Below are 22,665 nucleotides of genomic sequence, written 5' to 3'. Positions count from 1 at the left end.
TTGATATTCAAACCAATTACCTCAAACTATTATAGGCTTATGAAACGTAGTTTAATTATAATAATTATTTAAAGTTTTAGAGAATAATCCACGCATAAAAAGTGTGTACGAACAGTGTTCCGTATACGAGTCTCGTATGTCTCGATTGCTCACAAGCACAATTAGAGGTATAACTTATATTTAAAATTACATGAAATAAGTTTCAGACTGCAGTTTCCTAGTTTAACTTTTCAAAATCACTAAATACTAAAATAATTTATGAGAATTAAATTCCATTATTTTGCTATACTATGGTTCGTACTGACATTTAGCAAGTCAAATTTTTTTGAGCATACGGATACGTAATTGTTTTAAAACAATTACTAGTAATGTCAGAATTGTGAAAAAAATGTGAAAGAGTGATTGTAAACGCACTGGGATCGTAAACGTACAGACAGCCAGACGAATTTATTACACAACGAACTAGTCAATCAATTTCGACTGGTTCAATTTCTATGTTGAGTAATTGCAGCTGCAGTTAAAAGAAATATATTTCTATAGGGATGAGTTTAACATTTAAAATATTTTGAATTGAAATGCTACATTTGAATATTGTTCCTGTACAGATTAGAGACTAGAAAAAAGTGAATAGAAGAAAGGTTCAAAATCCTTTTTTAACAGTTTTCAAAATGTTATCCGCAGGAGCCTTGCTATTGTATGAGTCAGAAAACAGCTCAAGTACTTGTCACTTAAAACATGTTAAGCTTTTCCAATCATTATCAAAGAAACACTTCTAAAAAACTGAAAACCGCAGTAACAAATTAGAAGTTTCAATAATTTAACTGAGAGTGATGAATATAGAAGTCGTCAAGCGCATGTCGTCCATGGGCGACGCTCGAACTAAAAATTTTTGCTATACGGTTCAATAGTTTAAAATAAATTTATCATATAAGAATTTAAAACACTAGTGACACTAGTAATACATAAATTCCAACCACTTTATAATTATTTAATACCTCAAATTAATTACTATCATACTTCAAATATGATATGAAACCAATCATGGTTTGAGATAACTGAAGCAATAGATATGAATTCAGTCAGCAAATTGTCTAAATTTCTAGCTGTATCATTGATAGTGCCAGATCTCGTAGTTGGTTGAAAAAGAGAATTATTCTTTGTGAAATTTAGTTCATCATGTTTTTGACCAGACGATTTCGACCAATCACATCAACTCATTTTACATGACGACGTCCTTAGCTAATGACGATTCAGTATATGTGTCTTAAACCCATTTTTCTGAGTCGTTCTTAAAAAAGTTTTACTTAAAAAAGTAGGAGAGAATATAACCGTGCGGTATCGAACCGATATTGATAAAACGTGTCTTACGCAAAACAAAATCGAAGTAAAAATGGAATGACCTTAGAAACAAGGCGAAGGTAAATGCACGTGGAAGTTTGAAAGCATAAATTTCAAAATTAAAACGAAAACTACAAAAATAGTGTAACTAGGCATGAATAAAATATATTAGTATCGCAATTAAATAGGCAGCCTCAATTTAATGAAGTTTTTGTTTTAGTCGATCAATTTGAAAATGTTTCTATATGTGTAAGGAGTTTTTAAGATTACATTGTAAAAACACAGTAGATTATATTATGTAGACACAGTAGATTAATTTATGAATGCCCTAAAGCTACGGCTAATGCCCTGCAACAGCATTTAAATTTAGTAGAAATGTGGCACAAAATTTTGGAGACTTGAAATTAACAATCGGAAATCACGCGTTAAGAATGGAAACATGTCCGCCCGTCTCAATCAATGGGGTTCAACTACCTCAGGTTGAACATGTAAATTACCTGGGGTTTCACATGGACAGAAGGCTTACATGGAAAAATCATATAATGTAAAAACGTTTCCAGCTTGAAGAGAATTTCAAAAAACTGTACTGTACTGGCTGTTGAGTTCGAAGTCCAAACTATCCATCTACAACAAGCTTCTTGCATACAAGTCGCCTTAAAACCAATCTGGACTTATGGCCTTTCCCTCTGGGGTAGTGCCAGTCGTTCTAATATAAACATCTTACAGAGAGCTCAAAACAAGATCCTCAACAAAATACTGATAGCTCACAGGTATGTACCTAATTGACTTGTTCATCAGGACTGCAACATACAAACAATAGCGGAAGAAATTAGTAGATTTGCTGCGATATATAAGTCAAGATTGGAGAACCATCCAAATGAACTATCAAAGGACCTACTTTCTGCGAACACTGCCAAGAGACTAAGAAGATTAGATCCATTAGACTTAATATAGTTATATATTTAGTGTAGTGCTTGTAATTATTCCCACATATTTATATTTATTATTTGCTTGCAATTATTATCACATATTTATATTTATTATACTAACTTGAAATACTACCAATGGGTAGTATTTTAAAAACTTATTTAATAACTAATTACAAACAATTACTGAATGCCATCTCAGGCAGTTGTAGTTTAGATGAAAATAAAAAGAAAAAAACGTAGATTAATTTGTCGATAAGAATTCACAATCCACATCGCTTATTGGTCGCTGATATGATATTATACTAGGGTCTATCTCAATACTATGAATTTCAGCCAAGAACACGATTCCAGTATAGTTCGCCGGTTGTAAACACAACTGATCTCGGTCCGCAGATATAGTTCGCCTCTCTGACATTGATTAGTCGCATACGTCCCATATCAATGCCCGTACGATAAAAGCAGTCTCCAGGTCAAACAATACATGTTTCTGAGCACATTCCGTATAACTATTTGCTGGAATAACGTCAGAGTGCTACTATTTGTTCAGTCTTATGTAGAGGTTACTTTATTGTGCGGGGTTGAGTTTTTTGTAACAGATAGAAATGCGAATTTCAAGATATTTTAAATATATCATTATTGACAGAATCTTTTGTGCTTTTTTTACACATTTGTTTTAATTAATTATGTTTAGATGCTCTAGAATTATCTTTTCATACATTACTACATTCGTTAGAATTGTAACTTTATGCAAATTGTTTAGTTTTTGTGCAATTGTTTGAGAATCTGTTAATTTTATGCAAAATGTTTAGGAAAAGAAAGATGACTGTTGAAATTACATTATATTAAACACTATAACTAACAAAGAGAATAAGTTGCATTAATATTTGTTTCTAGCTTAATTAATTTATTATATTTCATATAGTATTTTGTCAGAGATTTTTGAGAAAATTATAAATACGACAATAATAAGAAGATTCTTTATTATTTTGGAAAAACATATTTTTCCTAATTAAATGAAAAATTATTAAAATTATTTTTAGCGTACCATTGTGTTACTTACGTATTGAAAAAAAAAATCATTAGTCTATTCAATAAATAATTATGGGTTTATTGAAGATTAATTATTTACTGCGCCTTTTCAAAGGCCGTACTTCATATAATTTACCAAAAAAAATTTAACTCGAATAATGAGAGAACCGTAAATATAATCGCCATCGTTTTTACAATGAATCAAACATCGATTTATTTATATTTATATTTTTTTATAAAATAATAATTATATTGATTGTTCCAGATCATCTTGTATTTGATATATTTTTAAGAATTCCAATTGTTTAGAAAGCTCAAAATGCCTTTGGTTTCTGGCTATTGTTTAAAGGCTCTGTCAACTACTTCGTCGTATATGTTGTATTTTTGTATCCGAAACTATGATATGTTTTATAAAGATATTTTCATTCGCCACTTTAAAAAATATTTTACTTGTACGTGAATTTATGTTAAACAGGTCACTATCTTCTATGAATATTACGTATTATCATAAATATTTACTTTTACTTAACACTAAATTCAGCTGAAGTGAATCTGTATGACGATTTCAGTAACTCAATTATCTTATGATATCAGTAGTAAAACATAGTAATTTTTTGTTATAGGAGTAATTTTCATAACTTAAAATTTTTAAATTGATTAGTTTTAAAACTGAGAAATATCAAATTTTCCTAACTGAATTATTTCAATCCTTAGTTTAAATGGTTTGAATTTAATTAATTAATGGTAGAGAATTAATAGAATTTTGAATTCACATATTTCACAAAATATGTTTTTTTGCTATTTTTCTAAGAATTTGTCATATATCTCTTTTTGTCTCATAGACTGGGTAAAAGGGTCAGCCAGGAGCAAACTAGTACAATGCTTTTTTTATTTCAGAGGGATTTTACGAAACAATAGCTACATAACTTAACCAATTCCAAATACAAATTTTAGTAGCACATTATTTACAATGATTACACTCATATTACCCTAGGTCTGGTACTCTCAACTGGTATTCATGAACATACTTGGAATTACTATTAACTTAATTTATCCCTTATTAATTTTTTTAACCTAATATAATTTTTATTTACAATTATCCTATTGCTTACTTACTGCTCACATTTTGCCAGTGTAAAGTTCAGCTATTTTACCCACGAGTATCAAATCACAAGTAAGCTTTCATAGAAGTTTTGTAATAAACTATTGAATTTAAGATAGAAATACAATACAATTAACTAACAATACAAAACAATTAAATAGCGTAGGCTTAAAAATTATATTTGGTATAGTAAACTGAACAACAGTGCTCAAAACCAAAAAAACTAACAACATAAAAAAATACATGCGTTAAAACTTTGGCAAAACGCGCCCAATTTAAGCCGATAGTTCCACGTTTTTTGCCCTCTACTTTCAAATACTAGCGTTAAATAATATTACATTTCACTTGGTTTTGAGATAAGTTGGTGGTCCTTTTTATCCGCGGAGGTATATGCCTAAAGTGACCATACACCCTGGTTTGGCTTGGACAGTCCCGGATTTCCAATCTTTGTATCCCAGGTTCTTCTAAAAGCAATATTTGTACCAAATGTAAATTTTTTGTCCCGAAATTTAAAATAAATTTTTGCTCTTACTTGATAATAAAATTACCACTACCTATCAAATATCTGAAAATGTTATGTACAATTTGTATGCTTATGAAACAACACGTTATAAAAGATAAAATTCAGACGTATTCAAAATATTACAATACCGGGTTAAAATAGTCTTTCACATTAGTAATTTTGAACTTTTATTTTCAATTTTACAAAAAAATAAAAAATGTATTTTTAACTGTTTTGAACAAGTGCTAATTATTTTTATATAATTATGAAAAAAACATATAGATCCTCAAATATAAGATAAAATGAAAAATATTATGGAATGATGAAGTTTTTAGTCTGTAAAATTGATTAATTTAAAAAGTATAAAATTTTATTACATTCCTAAGTAGTATTTATTTTCAATATTTACGCTAAGGGCTATAAAGAAAATAATATCATGAAGGTGTATAAAAATATAATACTTTTTTATACAATAATTATAATTCAATCATTTTTCTATCTCTTTCAGCTTGCAATAAGACGTATTATGGTGTGGCCGGTCGCACATACGAGCTGGAAGTTCCTCGGCCGCAAGATGACGAACTGCCGTTCATATGTCATCTCAACTTCACGGCCCTGGGAGGAGCCATGGGCGATTTCATTCAAGTGAGTTATATCTTCTTCGCCATTTACTACGTAATTTGTTGGGAAAGGCATCGGAAGTTAAAGAATGTTTAGCAATATATACGTGTAGTAGATACAAATAACTAAGGGCAAAGAATTTCTTATATGAAAATATTTGATGTTTCGACGTAATGAATGAGGTATTTTTGGTGTAATAATTTATGGGAAAATATTGACAGTATAACGTTTATTTGTCATGTAATTATATACGAACATTATTCCATTACTTTTCTTTTTCATTTGTTGGTCAAAATGTATGCTCACAAATACTGTTTCCTACTCGTACTCGAACAAATTGTCTAGTGTAAGAGTTCACAGTGAATATTTTTTACCAGTAGATAACAATGGTTGATCATCTAATTTATTTAACAATTGTCACGTAGTTATGAAATTTATTAAAACTATCCTTCGATAACTCAGGTTGTTGGGTTGCACTATATTATATAAAAACTGATTTGTTTGTATATTACAATCACTGATTTGTCACTAAGTTATAATGAAAAAAGATATATTTATTATTATTTACTTTACATGTTGTTTCGCGGATTTTACTTTTAGAACTGAACATTTAGTTCCATCAAAACTTCCGCTCCTTCTCTACCAGGGGTAGCAACTATTCCGTGTAAAAGCTCAATGTCATGAAGATTGTCATCTTCATGACCAATATGATAAAACAAAAATACGTCCGAACAACGATTGTTACAAAAATGCATATAAACGCTATAATTTAATCATTTAATTTTGAATATAGTTGAAGCTGTACTTGATTTTATTTCAGCAGGTAGCTTTTTTGTATAAAGGGCTTGAGCATTTCAGCAACCTCACTTTTGGTTTTCGAGTGTTTAACATAAAAATCTGTCTAGTTTTGTGGTCATATTTGGTCAACTTTAATTAAATATTCATTTTAAAGGTAGTTTTTATTTTATAGCTTATATATTTGAATATAGAAAACAATCTTTCAATCTTTCAGAAAAACACATGTTTTTTCAATGTATAAAAATATTGGTGTCGATAATTTGAAATGCATATAACTTAAAGAATTGAACAATTTTTAGATGGGAATTGCAAATCATCCATATGATAACACGAATTCAAATTCTCAATAATTATTCCATAGCTCTAAAAAGAATTTAGAGAATCGAAAGATTTGAATCGAGGATGGATCTTTTTCGTTTTATAAATTTATTTTTAAAACTATCTGTTAAACACTAAACAGAAATGCTTACCTAATACACTTTAGGAATCGTTCAAGTATTACGTAAGCAGATTTATTATAATTATTTACCCCTCCCCCCTTCCCTTTGTAAGCAAAAGTAAGCAAATTTCTTACCGAAAATAAGCAAAATAAGCAAATCAATAACCCCCCGCCCCCTATAGTGCTTGAGTAATACTTGAACGGCCCCTTATCTGAAAAAGGTTTTTCTTTATTATTTTTTAACAATCTTTCAAAAAATGAGCAGCGCATTTTTGTTTCCTCAAAAACACCTGAAACGATTTTAAATTCAAAAGCACTCGCGCTGGTAAATTTTTTTATGCGATCGACTGAGCCGTTATTTTAAAATTAGCAGCAAAAATTGAGAAAAACGAAAAGTTTTTAGATTATAATAATTAATTAAAATTTGAATTAATCGGCCGCTCTTTTATAAAAGGTATCGTTTTTTAATATAGTTCAAAATGCCATTTACAACTAGTTACAGCGAGGAATTAACTGAGAATTTTACTAACATTGTTCGCTAGTTGCTTGTTTATTATGTATCAATTGTTGAGAAGTTGGTTTGGTTTTCGCAGCAAAAGCCACATTAGATCTTTGTGCCCCGCACTACCTTATATATGATTATATATATTATCGCTATATTAACACGTATATTAATAATTCCTTACTTGAAAAATAAATTAAAAATATAGATTATATTATAAATTTACTCAAAACGGGTATATGGTGGTATTATATTTCATCATCAAAAATCTTCTAAGCAAAACGACATATTACGCACTTTTTGGGGCGTTTAAATCAATTTTCTCATAAAGTTATATCGTCCTAACAACACATAAGTATTTATCTCCCTACGCTCATTATTTTCATATCTCTCGTCGGATGCATCATATACAGCACCGAAAACTTCGCCAGTACAAAAAGAAATCTATAAAATAACCGTTTCAAGAGAAAATTCCATAAAAACGTTCAACGCTACAACCATTTATGAGAAATACACATACGTATACCGCAACGCAGCGCGGAATAAAAATAACCCAATGCGCTCCAGCATAAAGAGCGTCCCATAAGGTAAACTCCCCGGTGGAGGAATTCCGCCGGATATTATGTAAATGCTACTTCAAACGATTTGAATGATAACAATATTATAAGATTTTTTGGTTAAATATGCACTTTATGCGCCCTCATAAAATACAGGACCGTAGCACTTTTTTATACTTTTCACTTATGCAAAATAGGCACAGTCACGTTTTTATATATTTAAACTCGGTATGAGATATAGCGTTAATTTTTGTAAGTTAATACATACGATATAAATATATTATGGAACTGATTATTAATTTATTTTAAATTTACATTAATGTACCAACATTTTAGCAACATCATAATGCAGCATATTATTTATCATAATACAATTGATGGAGTAATTATGTTGCTAGACGACGATGATATCCTGTGCATCTTTATGTAAATTTATATTTATAACTACAGACAGACAGACGTTGTCCTGTACTTATATTTACATTCAAAAGTTTAATTTTATTTAATAACCTATACTGATATTTACCAATTAGTTAAAAATTATTATGTTTTTGTTATGTTATCGAAACATTTTTTTATAATTAGTTCTTTTACGATATCCGACATTTTGAAAAAAAATGAAATTACACTACTGAGAGGTATATCATCCTCCCGGGAAATGGAGTCTAAATTATTTTCACTTTCGAACTTGAGAGAAACCTAATTTCAAAATTTCATACGAATTAGAGCACAGTATGTAAGATTCAGACCCATAACGCTCCATTGACTTGAGTAAATATTCCGTATCCGATAGCGAAAATATGAAAATACTAACTTTTGTATGTGAAAGGAAAAGGGCCGTTTTTAGGGTTTTCTTGGCAATTATTCGATTTTTTCTCGCCGTAAGAACCACTCTTGGACTTCAACAAACATTTTAAAAAAAGAATTGGCCAAATTGGTCCAGGCGTTGTTGAGTTATGCGCTTACCAACACATTTTGCGATTCATTTTTATATCATAGATATATTAATAAAGAATTCGTGTTGATGTGTAATTTGCTCATTTTTTTATATTAAATTTGATAACTGTTTTGGTTTATTTATTTTAGTACTCTTTTATTTATGTCAAAATCTATTCTTAAACAGCCTGATATCAAGCAGTAGTGCCGTCGGATTGCACTTGAAAATGTAGATATCAATATTTCCAAGTGAAGGTAGCTTTTCGGGGCAGCGTTGCATCAATACAAAATTTATCACTATTACAGAAATTGTAATAATAACCTTTTAAAGTACTCAGTTAAGAAAATCATCCCAACGGTCCATAGAACCTTTAAGTTCTGATAGATATTCAATCATTCGAAAAACAAATTAAAATGCAATATATAAATATAAAAATATAACCAAAATTAAATGAAATATATAATAATTATAAAAAAGTTTGTCTTTGGGAATTATTAAATTGACTGTTTTCTTATTTTATAATTATGGAATTTTTATTAATGAAAATGAGAATTCATTTACAAGTTTCAACTACTATGAATTATTATTATTAAATTATTTTTGATTGTTGTTATTTATATAAAATAACAATTTCTATTGATTTCCGACCTAAAAATTATAATAATGTATTTGGTCCTGCATAAATAATTCATCTTATCTCTTATTGGCAAAGTTCGAAACTAGGTTAGGGACAATATATTCCGGGTACGGATTGAAAGATCAGGACAGTCTAATCAAGTAAATTGAGATATTTTAATAAAATTGCTCATTCACCGGCAAAATACTGTGTATTAGGTGTAGAACTCCAAAGGATTATGATAAATGAAAGGATACATTATTTCGAGAAAAGATTATAGAACTTATACTTCACGGCGATAATTCTTTTGAATAAGCATTTTGCTGCCCTAGTCTCACAGAATTGTCCCATACTTCAAATAAAAAAATGATATACAATTTGTATTTAATAGTATATTTTTTAAATTTGTATTATTAATACATATAATTAAATTGACTTCAAATGCTTATTATTTAGCAGTTTATGAGCTTTATTTTTTTGGCATTGAATTTATCATGTTTTTTTAAATAAGAATGCATCAATTCATTAATTTTTTTTTTATATAAAAATGGAAATATTTTTCTGCAGCTGTGTATTTGGACACAGTTTAATTTATATATTTTTGACGATATCATAAAATGTGCTGGTTATAAAATTTGCACATGTGCCGTTTTACTCACGGCCGCCGCCGTTGTAATTATTGATTCTCGCCGTACACGAAATAGATTTCGTTCAACGTAACATATTTTACGATCTGCAAATAAACAACCTGCTGATTGAATCCGTGTACGGAATCATTGAGCATTACAGCGTGAAACTTTAATCAAATTTACTGTCTAGTAGATTTTTATAGTTCTTTTAAAGTTTAAACACTCCTGTTTGCTTCATTCTCAATTTATTAGTTGCTTTAACAGGTTTTAATTAATTTAAGACCTGTATATTTATATATATAAATAAATATATATATATATATATATATATATATATATATATACCTAAATATCGAAAAGCTGTGTTCAAGTATGAAGATGCTGAATTAACAAAATATGCAAATGTTAGTAGATTACGCGGCGGACTGGTAACTAACTTGATCTATTTCTCATCACGTGTAATCTTTCAGACGATAGAATTCACCAGAACTTCATTGATATCCAACGGGTTATTGAATTATAGTAGTGATGCACAAATGTTTATATATATATATATATATATATATATATATATATATATATGTATAGATATATGTGTGTGTGTACGTGTGAGTGTATGTGTTAGTATCTCCATGAGTACCTTTATCCAAATATCATAATTATTTTTCAAGGTTTTTAATAATTGTTTTACAAATTGTAAAAATTATGCCGAAATTATGTCTACTGTACCTCTACACTTCAAGTTTTCACAACTTCACTTATTAACGATTGTGCTATGTATTATGAGAATCATGAAAGTGAACTGACTTGACTAATTTAAAAAACAGCTCATGTAGTATCTTTAATAAAGGGATATTAATATATTTAGATTGATATATATTTTAAATTATAATTTACATGTTTTGGAAATCCTAATATTTTTAATAAACTAGATTAATAAAATAGACTATAGTCGAATTTTTTTTTAAATATTTCTAATTATTTCTTAATTTCATTGTTTATGAATTACGAATCTAAATCATAAAACCAGGTAATCCAGAAAACACTTGTTTGGTGATCAAGTCAATAATATAATACTACAGCATTTTATATTTTAAGTAAAACAAAAAAGTTTAATATGATATGTAAACTATAGTTATTTGTTCTTTGCCGAACATAATTCCTGCCATATAGTGAAACAGTATTAAAAATTAAATGCATATTTGATTTTGTTTATTTAATGTTTCGAAGAAATGATAAGTCAAATATAGGTAGAAAAAATTCATGAATGTTTTCTTCAAAATAATGACGCATATTGAGTTGAAAATTATTTCGACATTTGTAATGTATAGAAAAATATGCAGGAAGTTTTATTTAAATAAACTGTTACAATAAAATTATATTGTGTTTTTTAGAGAAAATAGAAAAAGACCTATTTTCAATTCACATAGTTTGTACTATAAACTCTGTGAACCCAAAATTGATTACTATTTTTAGCTTCGATTTAATTACAGTTTGACATAGGGTAGGGCGGGTCATCAAAGTCCAATTTGATTTCAGGTAATTAAACTGTTTAATCCAAATAAACTACATTGCATCTACATATCAACCAACACAAGATATAAACTAAGTAGGCACTTTTCACAAATATAATATTGTATGTAAAATTGATCTGGAATTTTGTCAGAAATATTCATCAGCAGAGTTGAAATAACTATTTACTTTATGTATGACTAGTAAAATTGCTTTTTTAACTTAATATACAATCTTATTTACTATTATTTATTGTTCACACCTTTGCCAGGGTAAAGATTATGTTGGTTTTTTCTACCCACCCTCATGTTATACATATCATATAAAAACATCAGGTAAATCTAAATTAAAATTATCAATACAACTAATAAAACAATTAAATAAAATTACTCAAAAATTGTATTAAAACAAACTACGAAAAGAAATATTGTTCTAGATTTTCAAACATTGCCGTTTATTTCCTGAGAGCGACGTAGCTTAATTTAAGGTGATGGCGATGGTTATACATCTTTTACATCTGCTTTCAAATATTGTTGTTCAAATAATTCTAACTTCACTTGTTTTTGAGATACTGGTGGCCCATTAACGCGCGGGCATTTAACCTCGCTCTACCCTATACCACTTTTATCAAGTCAAATACTTAAATATTAAGAGATTTTAATCTGAATATGTACATGAAGTTATCAATACAATTAATTAATTGTTTTGAGATATTTTCCAATAACTAGAGTCATTTTTATTACCCATAATGTAGTTATTCTTATGGATATGGACTGTCCCATTATACAAAATAGTTGCTTTGCTCACTCTATTTGTAATTTATTTATTTATTTATTTATTATTTATTAATTTTACAAGCCGTCGGTATAATATTTAATATTATAATAAGGCTTAAGTCAATATTTTATAGGTTTAATATAATTTAATTAATTATTCGCTATTTAATTACTTAATTTATTTACTATAAACCTATTTATATTTACTTAATTATAATTTTTTTTTTTTTAGTATAACTAGTTTGTTACAAGTGTTTTTTAAAAATTTAATAAGTAATTTTAATAAGCTTTACAATACATACTTTTACAATATTAACAAATTTTAGGTTATTTTATGATATTTTAACAAATTTGAGTATCTTATATTCTTATAATTATTATTATTATTAATATTATCATTATCATTTTATCATTATTGATAAATATTTTTACAATTTTTTTTTCTTTTACAAATTTTTAGGTATTTTGATAAAGGAAATATTTTGTTTCACAATTTTTAAGTGTTTTTAAATATAAGTTTTTGGTTAACTAATTATTAAGTATTTTAACAATAACAGTCGAAATAAAAAATTAAAATTTTGTTTCACAATTTTAAAGTGTTTTGAATTATAAGTTTTTAGTTAACTAATTATTAAGTATTTTAAAAATAACAGTCTTATGAAAATAATAATTAGAAAAAAAAAAAAAAAAAAAAAAAAAAAAAAATGTTTCTCAAATTTTTTGTTTTTTAAATTGTAAGTGTTTAATTAACTAATTATTAAGTATTTTAACAATATAACAATAACAGTTATATAAAACAAATAAAAAGAAAAAATAAACAAAGAAAGAAATAATAATAATAATAGTAATTTAGAAGTATTTAGTTTAACGAACGAATTATATTGTCACGAGCATAGTAGACATAGACATGGCTGGTAGGTGACATCAGTTAGTTTGGGCCCGTAGGTTCGTAGGGATTTTTGCCATCGTCGATCCATCGATCTTGCTGCTGCCTGTAATAGAGAAATTTCTTCGAGCGGGAAAAGTCGCGTTAATGATTAGTTGAGATTTTCGGGAAAGTAATTTGAAAAATCGAAATTTAAAAACTCCAGAGGGCTATAAAAAGTTAAATCCTTTAACGCATTACTTAGATGTAGAGGAATGTTAATGTAGATGATGTTAATGTAGAGGAATATTTTATATTAAACTGTATTTACTAAATGTGTAAATCTATAATATAAAAATGAATTGCAAAATGTGTTGGTAAGCGCATAACTCAACAACGCTTGGACCAATTTGGCCAATTCTTTTTTTAAAATGTTCGTTGAAGTCCAGTGATGGTTCTAACGGCGAAAAATCGAATAATTGCCGGAAAAATCCTAAAAATAGCCCCTTTCTTTTTTACATACAAAGATTAGTATTTTCATATTTTTGCGGAATATTTACTCAAGTCAATGGAGCGTTTTGGGTCTGAATTTTTTACTGTGCTCTAATTCGTATGAAATTTTGAAATTAGGTTTATCTTACTATCAAGTTCAAAAGTGAAAATAATTTAGACTCCTTTGTTATTTCCCGGGGAGATGACATCCCTCTCAGTGGTGTAGTTTCATTTTTTTTTTCAAAATAACATCGGATATCGATAAAGAACTAATTATAAGAAAAAATGTTTTATAATGTTTTTCAAAAAAGCAGAAACTCATCATTTTATTTAAAGCAGTTGTATATTTAAGATTCATATGGGTGGATGTATATACATTTTGTTATAGACTGTAGTGTGAAAAAACAATAATTTTTAACTAATTGGTAAATATCAGTACATGTTATTAAAAAAAATTGTAACTTTGAATTGTGAACATAAGTACAAAACAACGTCTGTCGGGTCATCTGTCGGTATGAAATATAACTAACTATATGGTAAATATCTGTTAATATTTTGTTTGCAAATTATTTTATCTCTAAACGAAATCATTTCTCAATAACTTATATTTTTCTTTACATAAATATTTTGGGATTCAAATGTAAAATCAGTAAATGGAAGCAACCAAGCTTATAGCAATATACATTTACATGAATACAGTTTACCATTTCCAATATTCACGAATCCATTGGAGCATTGTAACTTATCCAACGTACACAGAAGTGGCTAACTCTCAGCGATTGTATTCAGAATTCTAATAACATTTGGTCAACATGAAAACAGTCTGTCGATATACATGACATTTTCATAATCGCCTGGCAACTATATTGTAACTTGCGTTGTGGTCTGTTTGCTCGGAGCTAAAAGCCCGATCGTATGACTTGGCCGCTTTCAACGCTATATAGATTGTGTGATATGTTTGACGATTGCTGCCTATTATATGCAGATAAAGTTTGTGTATTTGTTACGTGTACTTCCAATTAGATATAGGAGGTGGGGCAGATGACAAATGTCCGATTTGGCTTTGAGCAATCATATTGTGAAAACCAAACCAATTATATTACAACAAATAACACATTTCGAACAAACAACTATCTGACTATGGTCAATAAAACTCCCAGCTAATTCATTATTGTAGAAATATGTTTTTAGCTATTCTCCAAAAATTTGTCGCCCGGTCTTTCTTGCCACATTGACGGGGTACATTATGACAGCCAGGTATTAAACAGGTCAAATGTTTTACTTCTAATTTCAAATGGATTTTACAAAATAATATATGTATTACTCAACCAATGCAAAATATAAATTTTATGGGTACATTTTTACAGAGATAACACTGCATATAACTTTGATCTGGTATTTTCTCAGAAATATTTATAATCGGCCGTGGAATATCTATTTATTTAATTTATTTTCAGTATATTGTTATTCTTTTAAATTTAACTTAATTTACTTTGCTATTTACTATTTTTTTCATCTTCTCAAGGATAAAGGTTCAGTTGGTCCTTGTTATCTCACCCGCGTGTAAACTCTTATATAAGTTATATAAAATAACAATACATCTTATAAATGTGTATTTGAAAATTATCTTAGGTCTCGTAAACTAAATAACGGTGCTCTCTACCAAAAAAAAACCCGCAAACTTACAAGCCCTGCTTTACCCTTAGACTACATATATGGTCCGAATCTGAATATTTTTCGTTTTTAACTTTCCTAAGGAGAAGTTTATTACCACTCAAATATCCGACGTGCTAATTTTATGTTTTATCGGAGTTATAAGTCATTTTGAATCGTTTGAGACCATATTTGGAAAAAGTATGTGAGCCAATTTTTAACATCTCGTCTGCGTTTTCATCAATTGCATCAATTTAAAAAATTTAAAAGCCATTCGATGTGGCTCGAGAGGGTAAACGTAAGTTTACCAGTGCTCTATTATAGGCCGAGTAGATTCTTTAGAATTGCTAGAAAAGTGCAAATATTTTTCTCCGCGTTTTTGTCAAAACAAGGAAAGATATTATTTGTGGTAAATTGTGCCGAATAGTTTTTTGCAAAAATCAGTCGAGTCGTGTCTTAATATTTTATTAGTAAAAAAATTAATTATTCAGGTATCAGTAATTAAGCTTATATATTAGAGGCCTACGACAAATGGTTTAATGATAAAAGTTAATTAAAATTTGGATTAATATTTAAACCATTTGCCGAAAATAACCAACATGTTTGGACAATTTATTCAATTTGAATAACCTGCAATAGTTTCTCACTTTATAAAAGTCTAAGGTAACACGGTATACTTATTAATCACTTATAAATTGTATATTCATTTCCTATTGGTTAAGTGGTTTATTTAATCATATCGGGAAGTTCATGCAAATTCCTTCCTGTAGGGCATCGAGTATGTTTAATATAAGGACTGACAACTCTCTTAATTTTTTTTTGTTTAAGATTCGGTATCTTAATAATAGAAAGAAAGCAGAAGTTGGCAGCCTTTTTCCTGGTAACTTTTTCTTATACCTGTCTTTTCCTTTTACACATGCATCTAAGAGTCGTAGCACTCGAAGTCTCGTTGTAGCCAGTATAAAACTATATTTGATGTCTACGGTTTTTTTTTTCGTATTTGCGTCACATGACATATTGTTCATGTTTACCTGCGTTTTAATATTTTATTTTACTAAAATTTCCGAAAAAGTCGATACAGTATTAGGGCGATAAATGTTAGGAAATGAAAACGGAGTGAAACATCGTGATTTTGCAAAAAACGTATAATTTGGTCAAGAAACTGAAAAGTTATGGGATCGAAAATCTTCAAAAACTAGCAGATTGAAAAAACATAGAATTAGCCTATATACCAGAGCGTAACTAATTGCGAGATCAAATTTTTTAAAATATAAAGAACAAATAACTTGGCAACATTTTAGAAAATTTTTGTCATAATCTATTATTGCTAATAAAAATGTTATTTATATGCAGAATTAATTTAAGAAATTTGTATTTTATTCTATACTTTGTAACATGTGTAAGTCAGTACGAAGGCGCTTTACAATTCTATTTCTGTGAGTCAATCTAGTAGAATAAACGGAAGAAACGAAAGTATTTAAAGTGTCCAATTCAAACGAATGCACAATATTCTGTGTTTATCTTTCTATGCTCTATAGAACTCTAGGAATTGATCCAATCTCCCCAAGAAGTAGCACAATTCATGTTGAAGGTGTGCTAATAGAAATAAATTTAAGTATAAAAATGATAATTTACTGTTCATTTTTATATTTTACTAGCTGACCCGGCAAACGTTGTTTTGCTAAATAAGGTATATTCTAAACCATTTCTAGAGAATCAAAATATTAATACTTCAAGTGCATAAGGATGTGTTGTTTGAATGCTGTATACAATTAGGTAAAAAACAATAAACCCCATTAGTTTGTCTATATTTTGTCAATACAATCAAACTGCAAGTTTTATACACTTTCTATAGAAAACATCGTATAATCCAATCCGAGTCTTTTTGGTCTTTCGGCTTATTAATTACATTTCAAGTTTTCCAGATTCTTTTTGGTTTCTGGATTTTGTGTATAATTGTAAATAATACTACTGATCTTATACAAAATTTTCAAATTGTTGCGAAGAGAGATAAAAAATGAATTAAGTATTTCTTTTTTGACCTGCTTTTTGAAAAGTTTCAAGTTACATTCGATGAATTAAAGTAAATTTAATAAAAGTATAAATGTAGAGCAGGGCGAGGCACAAATTGTTTTCACAATAGTTTATATTTGCTCAAAGTCAAATTGGACCTTTGTGCCTCGTTGTAATATAACAATTATATCACAACAAATAAGACATATCAAACGAACAATTATCTGACTACGTTCAGTAAACTGACTTCTACTTCATCATTGTAGAAATGTGCTTTTTTGATGTCTTCCAAAAATTTGTTATCCAGACCTTTTTATCCTATATGCGGGGTAACTTGTAACGGGCAGGTGGCAAAAGGTTTAAAGCCTTATTCTAATTTTAAAGGTATTTTACAAAATAATTACTTTTGTAACCAATGCTAAAACTACCAACGGAAGAAAATACTTTTATTATGGATTTTCAAAAATTACCGTTTATCTCCCCCATTTCAAAGATTATCGTTTTCAAATCAAGTTTGTAGCTGGCTATACATCTTTTTTCCTCTACTTTCAAATATTGTTGTTAAACAATGCTTAACTTTACTGATTTTTGGCACATCGGTGGTGGACCTTTTTAATCCCGGACCTTCATATATTAATATTTATTCTGCGATAGATTCTGGGAAATTATAATTGGAAAAATGTTATTCGACAAAATGTCCATTTGATCGATACCAAATTTAGGTTCTGAATTTAAATAAGATAAATGAAAAATAATATAACCTAGAAAATGTTTTATAAGTACTAATGAGTATATAATTATACAAATGAGATCTTTCAGAGCACCGTGTTTGAGAAAATATGCCAAAAAGTGCAATTTCATATTAACATATCAAAAATGTTTATATTTTGAGTCTCTAGTAACACTTGCGACCCGTTTACTAACGTTTTTGTATATAAATAAAACTACAAACAAATCTACTTACTACAAATTTATCATAAATAAATAATATTCGCGTAAAACATCCTATTAAACGTAATTGAACATCATCTGTCAAAAGCGTTTGACATTTCATGAAATTGCCACCGTCCATTGTTTTATTTAAATTACGCTTCTACAAAAATTTTCAAATTAAAAATGTAAAGTTTCTACGCGGATCTGAAATAATTTCTCACCTTTTAGACTTTCTCTGGATTGGCACGAATTTTTCAAGATTAAGACTGGCCAAATCGATTCAGCCGTTTTCGAGTTTTATTCGGACATTTCAAAGAGAGCTCCATTTTTATATATAAGATATAAACAACTATACAGATCAGATACTAAATTGTATTGCTGAAATTACTCAGAATGACCTTTTCCAAACATTGTCATGTACCTTAGGTAATTGAACTGCTGACATGAAATACTCCAGACGTCTGTACAAATGCTAATTATAGTTCATTACAGCTTGTTGTGCTTTAACTGCAAAATAAACTGACCGTGGAGACAACTTTTCTGTCTTCTTTGTTGCCGCAATCAAGACTTTAACAGATTTATGTGTTGGTTAAAAATAACTTTTTCGCAGTGAGCGAAAAAAGAGTATTGAAGCATTTTGTTCAAAATTTTAAAAATTAAGGATATTATAAAAAAGATATTAATTTTATTAAAATAAGCCTATAAACTTGGATTAAAATGACCAATTAATAATACTTTGTTCAAGTAGTTTTCCCTATTATATTTCCCTACGAGGTCCGCGGGTAAAAAGATTCATTGCCAATATTTTAAAAACAAGTTAAGAAACTTTCAACACTAATATTTAAAAGTCGAGGGGAAAAATGTATAACCAGCCATTTTTACGACATCGTTATCGAGAGATAAACGACAATGATTAAAAATCTATAACAAAAATATTTCTTTTGTAGTAAGTTTTTTTGGTTGTGAGCACTGTTGTTTAGTTCATGAGACCTTGATATTATATTTGTGTCTACGTTATTCAAATGTTTAATAAGATGTGTTCAAGTTAGATTCCATTGTTTTGTTTTATAAAACTTTTATAAACTTTTACATGTGGTCGGGGTAAAAAGAACCAACTGAATCTTTACTCTGGCCAAGGTGTACACAATAAAACATAAAAAGTAACTAAGTTAAATAAACAGTTTTTCCAACTCTGCTGATGAATATTTTTGTCAAAATACCAGATCAAGATTATATACAATGTTATCTCTGTGAAAAATGTACCCACAAAATTTATATTTGCGTTGGTTGAATAATGTAGTCAATATTTCGTATAATTGCTTTGATTAAATGTAAGATATTTTACCCTGTCTATGAGGTAAAATGACCAGTTGACAATTTTTTAAAAAACTGCAAAAAACACAGTTTTTACAATGATAAATTAGCTAGAAGTTTTACTAAACATAGTCAAATAGTTGTTTGTTTAATTTTTGTTATTTGTTTAGGTCTAATTAGATTTGTTCTCCTAATATAATTGCTCGAAGTCGAATTGGACCTTTATGTCCCGCCCTACCTATACCGGGTGTAAATCCTTACAAATGCAACGGAAGAGCGTTACAATTACATGATGAGTAAAGTTGCAAAAACAATTATTTGTTTAGGCGTTGTTTAACATAATCCAGTGTGTAAGTAAATATTAAAGAATTTATTAATCAGCCATTACTTCATTTCTCTAATGAAGGTTCATTTGTAAATACTAATTACATTGACAAACCGATCATATCATATTTGAAGTATGAGTTTAATTACATTATTGTTTTTAAATATTATACATATTTTAATGCTATTATAAATATATAATTTATAATTTATCATTATATAAATGTGTATAATGGTTGACACTAATAAATTTGTGCATCACCAGTGTTACCATATTACTAATAAACACTATTCAAAATTGTTATATGATGTATTTATTTATACTTAACTTAAATTTGCTATTTTGTACAGTAGCAAATCAGTTTTATATCAATCGCGTGTGATCCTTACGCGTACTCTTTTTTATTATAACTGTATTTGAATTTATACATTTAATCTCTAAATATAAAGCTTTATCCAGTAGCTATTTTATAAATTTGAACATCAAACTTTCTCTGTTTAAAAAATTTTCAATGAACTGTTGTTTCTAAACATTTATTTCATTCTATCTCTTAAACACACCTTTTCAAATGCATAAATACTCTTTCCTTTTTTGTATTTATTGGCTCGTTACTATTTCGTAAATTTTATATAGGATTCTCTAAAATTATCAAAATTTTGTTATACGTTATAAATTGAAAACTTGTTGCAAATCAATACTAACCATGTACAATTTTAAGTTATTTATTATAGAAAACTATATGAATTTCTCTCGCCATAAATCGCTAGTGTAACAAACGGTAATTTAGAGCAAAACCTCGTTCCTAAATCGGAACGCAACTATGTTGTATATGGCACGCTCGAACAAGCAATCAAAGTGCTGTAATTTTGCTCTACTAGCTTCGATGTTAACTTGTTTTAAAATTTATCGATACAAAATCGATGTGAACCGATTTTCATACTTTTTTGTATTACTCTATTATCGTTTACTGATATATTTCTAAATCTTTGCAGCGTAATATTGATATTTCCATATTAAAATTGAGAATCTTTTCAAATCCATTAAAATTTTCTTCATAAGTTTTATGGAGCCCAAATGTCATAGTGTTTTTCTTTATAGTAGCTTTGGGAGTGGCGTAAAGTTGATTAAAATTAAAATTTAACCTGTATCAACTTAGTAGAGTACTCAAGAACTTATTTTTGGTTCAGGTTAATCGTCACTACTATATAGATACTATTTTTAAGTAGAGTAAATATATTTTATTATAGATATGTAGAGAACGACGTCTATATTTTAACAAAATTTGTTTTTGATTATACTTTTTTCTGTTGTTTAGTTATATAATATAATTTATAAGCTTATTAATTTAAATAATATACAATTTTCGTTTTATGCTTGTGTTATGGGGCGTATAACTTATGTTTAACCGTTTTTTTATAAAAATTTTAAAATAACTTACATGTGTGGGTTAGGACAAAAAGCTTAACCTTACACTGGTAAAACATACGAAAATAGTAAATAAAAATGTATGATAAATGAAATTAATAGTTATTCCAACTCTGATGACATATTCTTCTGGCGAGGTTCCATAAGAAAGTTGTATTCAGTGTGATCTTCGTGAAAAATGTGCCCATAAAAATGTATTTTAAACAGAAGTTATATTCACCTTATTTGTAATATCTAAATTTTCAAAAAAATCAATTCCTACCAAAGCAAGATTTATGATACTAATCGAGTTGATAAGGATTTTTGTCGGTTATGTTTTACAAAGATACAAATATTTGGAGTAGGTTATAATTTTTAATTTAGTGGTTTAACCTAATAATTAAACTATATTGCACTAATTAAATAATGTAGTCGTTATTTCGTAAAACCTTTTTAAAATTGAAAATATAATATTGGATGTTTTTGCACCCTGGGTCTCTTTTAACCAGACTATGGAGTAAAAAATCCTAGACTTTATGACAAATTTTGTCAAGGTATTTAACATACCCATTGAAATTTACTGAACAAAATTTGTTAATTGTTGTTTCGATATGTATTATCTGTTGTGATGCATTTGGTTTGATTTTCTCAGTATGATTACTAAAATTAATATTGGACTTTTGTGTCCCGCTCTAGCCTAAATGATCCAAACTATCAAGCACTTATGTTTTAAAAAAAGGGTGCGCGTAAGGTTCACACGCGATTGAAGTAAAACTTTTTGCTATTGTACGAGATGGCATTAAGTTAAAAATAAATACATCATATAACAATTTAAATAAAGTTTATTAGTAATATAGTAACATACGTGATGCACACATTTTTAATGTCAACCATTATACATATTTATATGATAATAAATTATAAGTTATATATTTATAATAGCATTAAAAATATTTTTAATATTTGAAAACAATAATGTAATTGAAGTCACACTTCAAATATGATATGATCGATTTGTCATTGTAATTAGCATTTAGGGCTTGAACCTTCATTAGAAAAATGAAGTAATTGCTGATTAATAAATTCTATAATATTAATTCACACAGTGGACAGCTGTGATACAACAACCTTGAGTAATTCATAACGCTAGCAATAAATAAATTGCATAGATGTCCATTATGGAGCATATAAATGATACACAGCTACACAAACTATTGTTTAGATAAATAAATCTCAATATAAATTATTCTTCATTATTATCAAAATATGCATCTTTGTAATACTTTACGTTCAGGATCAGTAAACTGAATTGTAAGCTTTGATATTTGAACGAGAACAGTTGTTTCACTTCATGTTATCAAAGCAATCATACTCACGCG

General features: G+C 28.2%; 1 protein-coding gene across 1 annotated transcript in view; it reads left to right on the top strand.

Moving 5' to 3' along the window:
- The window catches only part of LOC113373955, a 199,406-nt gene that overhangs the window by 68,479 nt on the left and 108,262 nt on the right, over positions 1 to 22,665 (top strand). Inside the window, exon 2 of the mRNA XM_026614219.1 lies at positions 5,409 to 5,545. Coding sequence (XP_026470004.1) covers positions 5,409 to 5,545 — 137 coding nt within the window. The remainder of the gene's footprint in view (positions 1 to 5,408; positions 5,546 to 22,665) is intronic.

Source organism: Ctenocephalides felis, unplaced genomic scaffold (assembly GCF_003426905.1).
Source record: "Ctenocephalides felis isolate EL2017-DRISC unplaced genomic scaffold, ASM342690v1 CF-g0.4_SCAFFOLD_01604, whole genome shotgun sequence".
NCBI lineage: Eukaryota > Metazoa > Arthropoda > Insecta > Siphonaptera > Pulicidae > Ctenocephalides > Ctenocephalides felis.
The sequence above is the reverse complement of the archived record's forward strand: the minus strand, read 5'-3'. Positions and strand labels throughout refer to the sequence as shown.